This window comes from Lactuca saligna, chromosome 4 (genome assembly GCF_052625555.1).
Source record: "Lactuca saligna cultivar CGN05327 chromosome 4, ASM5262555v1, whole genome shotgun sequence".
Taxonomy (NCBI): Eukaryota; Viridiplantae; Streptophyta; class Magnoliopsida; order Asterales; family Asteraceae; genus Lactuca; species Lactuca saligna.
Genome location: NC_136420.1, coordinates 234778684 through 234787619, shown reverse-complemented (window position 1 = coordinate 234787619; position 8936 = coordinate 234778684). Strand labels below are relative to the sequence as shown.

Genomic DNA, 8936 nt, shown 5'->3' with positions numbered 1-8936 from the left:
CTTGCAAAGCAATTTAATGAGCATTCACCGGGCGTACTTCCAAGCAACACCGAGAAAAATCCGAGAGTGACACATATAAGTGTTATATCCACAAGGAGTGGGAAAATTTTCACTACTTTAGGCCCAATATTGAATGAAGGCCCAAAAGTGGTGTAGGAAGCTGAAAAAGAAAACCAAGAATCGCAAACTGACGACCCAACACAGCATGTTCAAATGAGGAACACGACGTGTTTTCCATCTGAAGAAAATAAAAGCCCTCCACTTAAGCCATATTAGCCTCTATTACCATTCCCATGTCGAGTTATAAGAGATAGAGAAAATGAAGAGTATAAGAATTTTCTAGAGCATATCAAGGCTTTACAAATCAACATTCCATTCATCAAGGTGATAGCTCAAATGCCAAAGTATGCAAGTTTCCTAAATGATCTTCTCACCAATAGAAAGAAGATGGAGGAGGTATCAGAAGTAGTTTTGAACAAAAATTATTCAGCTGTTATGTTGAACAAACTACCAAAGAAGATTGGGGACCCAGGCAGTCTAACTTTGCCATGTCCATTTGGAAACTTGGCTACAAGTTATGCATTGGCCGATTCGGGAGCTAGTGTAAATGTTATACCTTATTCATTCTTCAAGAAGTTGAACCTTCCAGAACCAAGGCCCATCTATATGGAAATCCATCTAGCTAATAAGACGGTGATATATACAAGAGGGATATGCAAGGATCATCTGGTCAAGGTTGATATATTGGTGTTTACTGCTGATTTTGTTGTGCCAGATATAGAAGCAGACCATCAAGTACTGATTATTCTTGGAAGACCATTTCTAAACACAACTTGTGCTATAATGGACGTGCGATACCCTAACATTACTCTCCGGGTGGTAGATGATCCACTCACATTTAGATTTGATCAATCAGTAAAACATTCTAGGTCTAGTGATGATGTGATTTCCTTGGTGGATACGGTTGATGAATTCTTAGAAAATGAACTAGCAAGTTGGAAAGAAAATAGATCAAGGGAATTGACATTGTATTCAGATGAGGACTTTGATGCTCAAAAATAACTACAAGAGTTAGAGAAGCTAATTCAAGGAAGTGCAGTTGAAGAATATATAAGAAACTCTAAAGAAGCGACGCACCATGTTGAGGATACAAACATGACGTGGTCAGGCCAAAATTCGCGATCTAATGAAAGTACTGAAGATAACACAACATGTTTTCTTGATAAACACTTTGTGGTAAATGATCAACAGATGATGTTAAATCCTAAAACCTTAAAGGAATACAATGATTTAGATAAAAATAAGCAAAAGCTGGTAAAAGTTACTCTTGATCCTTTCTCAAACAAGACGGAGGAAAAAAATCATACCTTTTCTTGGAACAACATAGACAGTAAAGACATTAACCCTTCCTTTAGCTTGCACATGATTAACCAAAAAGTTGAAGAAATTAAGCCAATTGATGAATTACAAAATGTGGATGAATAATGGAGAATTTGGGAGAAGCATCAAGAAAGGAAGGTAAAGCAAACTAAACCTCGTGCCTTAGTTTCCACAACTTTTGAAGTTTTTACCTTTCAACAATCAAATTATCAAGCATATGAAGAAAGTGAGAAAGAAACATTGATTGCAAGTGAGGATGAAGGGGTAAATAAAAATTAGATTAAGATAGATAAAACAGGAGTGGAAACAGAAGGATAACAAAAAGAAGAAGACAAGAGAAAGCTTATTAAAAGAGGTAAGGGAATGAAGTACAAATATGATGAAAATGCCATTAAAAAGAAAAAGGAAGGCTTGAAAAACGCATACAAAATAAAAGTTCGATCTTACAAAAGAAAATGGAAGGAATAAAAAGTGAAGAAGGATGTCCCTTTTCAAACCACTACAACGTAGAGTGGGAAGGAGTCCAGCGCAAGACTCCTCAAAAAGAAGTGCTTGTAGGAGGCAACCCTGTCGTTTGAGTTTGCTTTTCTTTTCTTTTTTCTTTCTTTTCGTTTTTGTCTTTTATTTGTTTTATTTCATAGTACTTTGTTAAGGATTTTTAATCTTATTCTTCAAATAATTCAAAATGTTGCTTGAGGACAAGCCAGGCCTAAGTATGGGGTGTGGATAAAGCTTTTGTGATAAACATAAAACAAATTGTTCTAAACAGCCAACACGGCGAGTATGAACTGTTCACATGCCGTGTTTAGGCAAATTTTCACAATTTCTCTATGAAACTTGTTGCAACACGGCGTGTTGGCCCCAACACGGGGTGTTTACTTTTCGGTTACCGAAAATATAGCAATTTTAAACTCAGTCATAAAGGGGTTTTAACCCTAAAAGGGAAAAATCGTTCATTTTTCACCCACCACCTCAAGAACACGCCGAGTTTTCCATCAAGAACGTTAATCTCTACTCCTTCAGTTCTCCTTTGATTTTCTTCAACAAATGTAAGAGTTTTAACCCCTAGATCTATTAAAGTTAAGGTTTTTTTTTTTCTGGGTTTTGTGTTTGATATGGATGATAAACCGGATATTTTTGAACTTTGCATAAATTTCTAGGGGTCTAATTTTGTATAAATTAGGTTGTTTCAATCAGTTTTTCTTATGATTAAATGCATCTTATTATGTTCTAAACAAACCCATGAACTTGTTTTAAGTTGATTTGGATGATACGGGTTCGAATCAGAGGTTAACAATCAACATGTTCATTGAAAACGGCATGTTGTTCTTACAACACGGAGAGTTTCCTTGGTACAACTTTCCACAGGTTATCTCTCAAAAGGTTCTAACGGAATGGAGAAGTAGACTGGAAAAGCTTAATAATAACGAATTCTACATCGCCAATGAAGTAAATTTGATATGGCTGGAGCAGGTTGGATTGATTAAAGCTATGAACCCGTATCTCACCAACATTTTGATAAAAGAGAGGGTGAGAATAACATGCATCGATTGGAGGAGATTATTTCAATTGAAAGAACTGGTTTATAAAGAACTTTACTTGGAATTCATGCCACTGTTCAATTCAGAGGGGGTGTTGATGCCTTTGATACAAACAGCATAACTTTTTGTCTGGGAGAAGAGTGTAAGGAATGTAGCATGGCTGAGTTGACATGGAGGTTGGATCTTTACAACAGATCAGAAGCTATGACTAAAGCCTTTGGTACATTTTTGGAGCACTATCACAAGGAGTTCCCGGTCGGGGTTAGCGGGACCAATTGGTGGACCCAATTACTAATGGGGTGCACATACCTTTGGTTACACAAGAGGGTGACATCCGATCACCAATCCGCCGAATCATTCACCGGTTCGTTGTAAGTATAATCAACATGAGACAAGATGGTGACAAGGTTCCAAACCTTGATTTGTTTTTCTTATGGAGTATTCTAACACCAGGTGTCTTTTGCAACATACCATATTGTTCGGCTAAATTTTTGGCATAGAGAGGGTAGAAGGACAGAAAAGGGCCGCTCATTTGTGGTGGTATGTTTGTCACAAAATTGGCGAAGTCGTATGGAGTGTTTAAGAGAGGGGCTGAAAGCTTTTTCACAATGATGCACCACGCCCTTTTAGTCCTATTCTCTACAAAAGGGCAAGGATCGTGGAGGACAATGGAGGGGGTAATTTTTCTATCCCCCATGATGATGAGGTGATTGTGTTGGAGCATAACGGAAGAAGAGTTAGGCCTAGACCTGCAGCTATTCAAGAAGAGTCGCCGGCTATTCCAGTGGAGGATGAAATGCCCATAGACTCGTATAACTTGGCTATGAGGCATTTTCAAGATAATTTGGCATGTGGTGTGAATTATACAAACATGACCTTGGGCTTCATGATGCACCGATTGAACATCCACCATCCCGATTCTCATCCTACATATCCATACATCCCGAGTTGGGAAGATCTTTGGAGGGAAAGACAAGGAGGAGCCGGCAGGAGTGGAGCCGGGGGAGAAGACGAAGACTATCTATCCTTTTCATTTATTTATGTTTGCAGTGTTTTAAGACAATTTTCTACGTGTTTGTTTTATTTTGTTTGGTTGTTTGATTTCCTTGTTTTGAAACTTTTAGTAATTAGGATAACATAGGAATTTAAATTTAATGTTTGGTTTCCTTTTATTATGTAGTTTTTGTTTTTGATCTTTGCAGAAGTTAGGTTAAGAATAGAACGAATATTTAAAGCGTGACAACAACAAGTTAGGGGTCGAGTCGTTAATAAGAAATTAGAAGACTTTGAGCGACATAATTTAGTTTGGTGATTTTGATTGCTAATGGGAGTCATGTTACGAAAGAAATAAACAGGTGTATTGCATTAATACCCTATTTGACAAAGAAATCAACATTGAAGCGGAAAAGAATAAAAATCACGATCTAAACCTTAAACATGTTGTCAAAACCAAACACAACGTGTTGCAGTAGAAAATGCAATTTCTGCCTCGGAATCAATTCAACATGTGACAACCCGTAATTTATTCCGTCACTATAAACCGTTCCCGGTAAATAAAACCGTTCGTATTCAAATTTTCCCATTAACCTTAGAGTTAAATTAATCGCGACTTTTAATTCGGTTTCATAAGTGTTGGGATGCGTTATAAACATTAAAAATATTTTCCATATTTATTTGGAAAATTATTAGTTTCATCTAAGTCGTGATTACGACAATTTATCGGGTCGAATTCTACCGGGCCATAAACTCAACCCCTATATAAGGGAGTGAGTGACATCATTTTGAAGCTTTTTCTCTCTCTAAACACTTTCTCTCACTACTCTCTCTCTCTCTCTCTTGAATTCGAAATTCATCCAAAAACTCCATTTCAAGCCTCAATTTGGTAAGTACTCCATCCTAGCTTGTTGTTTAACTTGATTGGCATGCAAAAGTCATGTTTGAAACTTCCAAAAACAGCCAAGAATAAGTGTTTACGGTCTAGGGACCCTCCCAAAACCGTGAACACCCCTTGAGAGGGTTTTGAAGCCCCAAAACCCCTTCAAACCTCTTCTAGTGCTTAGAAATGGCTTAGAAACTTGCATGCATGAGCTTAGGACCCCAAATTTGTGCCATTTGAGTATTGGACATGAGTTTACAGTCCAAGAACATGCTTGGACCGTAAACCCAAATGCAAGGACCATAAACTCCTTTTAAAGTGTTAAAAATGCCCTTAAACACTACCAAAAGCTTTCAAACGTGTCTAGGACCTTCTACTCCATCATTTGAAGCACCAAATCATACAAGAAGGGACCAAACATGAGTTTACGGTCCAAGAACATGCTTGGACCATAAACCCTCATTCATAGACCTTAAACACCTTTTAGGGTGTTGGTTTGCTCCTAAACACCTCCAATGAACTTCCATGAGTGCATAGAACCTTATAACCCTTCAAGAAATGCATCAAAACATTCATAAATGGGGAAAACTAGAGTTTACGGTCCAATAACATTCTTAGACTGTAAACTCATCTCCTTAGACCATAAACTCTTCAAATGGGTGTTAAAATGCCTTTAACACCTTGTATGGCTTGGAATTGAACCTAGAACCTTGTATGCTTAACCTTCAACCACAAAAAAGCATGATTCATGGACAAACATGAGTTTAAGGTAGTAAACTCATGTGTTTAAGGTAGTAAACTCCCCATTAACATCTTCATAAACCGTAAACTCTTTTTCCAAGGCCCTTTCAAGTCCCAATCACTTCCTAAGCCATAAAATCAACCCTAGAACTTTCCTTTGTGCATTGTAAGACCATTTAGCATCCAAGAACACCCTCACCATGAGTTTATGGTCATAAACTCATGGGGAGTTGGTCATTTGGACTGTAAACTCTCTTCAGAGTTTACTCTTGAAGAGTAGAGTCCATATCCAATCCATATTCGTCCATAGATGTCATCCGGGCCACTCCTAACACTTAATTAAAGTGTTTTTGAATCTTGGAGTGTATAAGCATATCTAATTAGTAATTTAAAATCTAATTAGATACATTTGTGTATCATTTAATATTACATAGGAACCTCGCACATTTTCAAGCCTCGATCCGACGTTTAGCATCCTAGTCAACACATTCCTCGTCCGGTGAGTTCATACCCCTATCCTTTTTCAATGTTTTTCACTGTTTTTAGGGGAGGAATACAAGCAAAGTACAAGTAATACTTGTACTCAAAACTTATATTATATTTATTGTATTTCCTATTACATATGTTTTTAACACTGACAATCATAACAGATAATTGTTTGAACTTGCAAATCACATATCATTGTATTTGTGAAAAACGTTATAAATTGTTGTACCTTATATTTTTCACAAATGGTTTTCTACATTATAATATTTAAAAACATAACCTTTAAACTTTGAACATGAAACTTAATATATTGTTTTGTCCTCGGTAACACTCCACAGAGATACGCGAGTGGAGGATCATCTTTGTAGATAGAACTAAAACAGGATATTCCGCATTATTACTTGTAGATTTGTTATTCCTATAAATTGGAGACACATCCTCGGAGAACACTCCACAGAGATACGCGAATGGAGGACCGCCCCTGTAACCAGAATCTCTTAGATAGGGAGTGTGACTTGAGTGTATAGATCTATACAGGACTGACTACCCCGCACTTGGCTGCTAGCCACAGCCGAACCAAAAGGTTCAAGGGTGACAAAAGTCATAATGATATTGGCCTTCCTTTGTAATATCTCGTCTATAGTATGGTTATAGAACTCGCAATTTGGATAACATAGATTTACTTTTTAGTATTAATGGATATAGTAAATTAATAACCTTAAGAATTAGTTTACTATGATAATCATGTTTTCAGTATACATCTTTTACATTACATTTTTAGGTTGGTAAACTAACACACACTTCACAAGGATAATCAGGTTTTCAGAATACATCTTTCACATTAGGAAAATATAGGATTTTCATGGGGTAATAACTATTCATAACCAGAACTGTGTAACATAACGGAAAAACTAAACATTACTTTTAAGTAAATATGGGATTGTCTTGGATAACCACTTTTTCAGAAAACAAAAGGAATCTTGTACATTTTCATAAAACAAACCGCTTATGAAATCACCAGCTTTATGCTGATTTTTAAACTGCTTGTATTCTCAGGTTCTCCTTAGACAGGTATTCCCGCATTCGTTTGCAGAAGACGGAGCGTACGAAGTCACGTCTTTCTTTTGTTTAAACTTATGTATCTACGAAACTTGTATTACTTTACTTTCAAACTGATGTAATGAAATCTATGTAATGTAATGTTTTGTGTTTACTTCGCTTACTATGTACATTGGTTATGATATTCAACATGAAGTCACCTCCGCCCCGGAACGTTTCCGACTTCGGTTTTGAGGTGTGACACAAAACGACGTGTTTCTTCTTAAAACTTGATGTGTTCATTTCTCGGTCAACTTTTTCGAGTCATCGATTTGATCTTATCCAAGGCGGGGATTATCTGCATTTTTGAATTCTATTTCTAGGTATTCCAAGATGTTTTTTCCACTTGTGTTATGAGCTGTCAACCACACGAGATGTATGACAACCCAGGCATGGATGAGTTGTTCCCATGCCAAAGTCAACTGAACTAGGAGCTAAAGAGAAGAAGATCAACCTCGCCACTTCTATCCCAGGGGAGTCCATTCCTTTTCTCCCTTTTTACTTGTTCTTTAATTTTGCATAACATGCAATGGGAACATTGCATAAAATAAGTGTAGGGTAGGGGTTGGTTACACTAGATACATTAGAATCCTAGGTATAATTTTGAAATTTTTTGCATAAAAATTGCTAGGTTAATTTAGAAAATTATGGTAAAAGCAATTAGGATTCCATTATTGTTCATTTGTGGCCTCCTTTATTCTAGTGAAATTATGGAACAAAAACACAACCTTGCTTAGTTTGAGGGATGCAACATGTTTAGCATCGTGTACCAGAAATGTATCTAGAAAAGCTTAAGTAGTCATTGAACACTAAGAGTAATTCCATTAATCAATAAAGATATTGAAATTAAAACCCCTTACACAAGCATATGTTTTTCTAGGTTTTTTAGATTTGAGTGAAAGACGTGAGTTCGAAAAAAAAATTGAAATGTTTGAAAGCATCTACATGTATAAAGATGTGAAGAAGAGCTACAAAGTATCAAAGATTCAAAGAAAAAGTTATATTTATATTTTATTTGTAATTTTCTTTTGTAGGTTATTTTTCCATGTGTATGCTTGGGGGTTTAACCAAATATACCTTGAGGTTTAGAAAGTTTTATGCAGATGGATTCGGAGGGAAGCATAAAATGAGCGTTGTTCGGAAATAGTGGGCGAGTGTTTCTAAAGATTGTGAGTATTTAGGGTTATGGAGGTCCCTAGGAAAAATTAGACACAAATTCATGCATTGTGGTCTTGGCACATGGCTGGGTTTGCTTTGGATTGTCTTATGTGGTATTATTGTGCTCAAATTCAGATTTACTTGGGGGCAAGCAAAAGTCAAGTGTGGGGTATTTAGATATGACCATATTTAGTTATAAAATTCATGCATTATATTAATACTTTATGTTGTTTTTGTCTCAAATATTGAACAAAAGTTACTTAATTATTTTAAAACTTCATTTCAGAAACAAATACATGCTCGGACGGAAAAGGAAGCGGATTTAGCGATTGGAAGCTTGGAATTTGGATTTTGAAGAAAGAATATAAAAATTGAAGAAGAACATTGCGTGTTATCCTTAAACACGACGTGTTGGTATGAAAAATCCTGACAAAATAGTGTCTTGTCGTACATACGTTTTTAATGATCAACACGACATGTTGCACCTATTTTCAGAATTTATTTAAGGATCCTTTATGTTCAAAACCCTAACGAATGCTTGGAGTTTTTATCGACTTTTGGAGGCCAGATACATCCCTAGGAGCTATGGATTTTAGAATTCGACTGGAGGTTTTGAATTGAAGAGATCTAACACAAAAATCATTAGTAACTTACTT

At 36.3% G+C, this 8936-nt stretch overlaps 1 protein-coding gene across 1 annotated transcript; it reads left to right on the top strand.

The window, feature by feature from the left end:
* The first annotated feature begins 396 nt into the window (after positions 1-396).
* LOC145040539 (uncharacterized) lies at positions 397-1062 on the top strand. Its single transcript, XM_078988453.1, has one exon. It carries the CDS (start codon positions 397-399, stop codon positions 1060-1062), a length of 666 nt encoding a protein of 221 aa, XP_078844579.1.
* The last annotated feature ends 7874 nt before the right edge of the window (positions 1063-8936 follow it).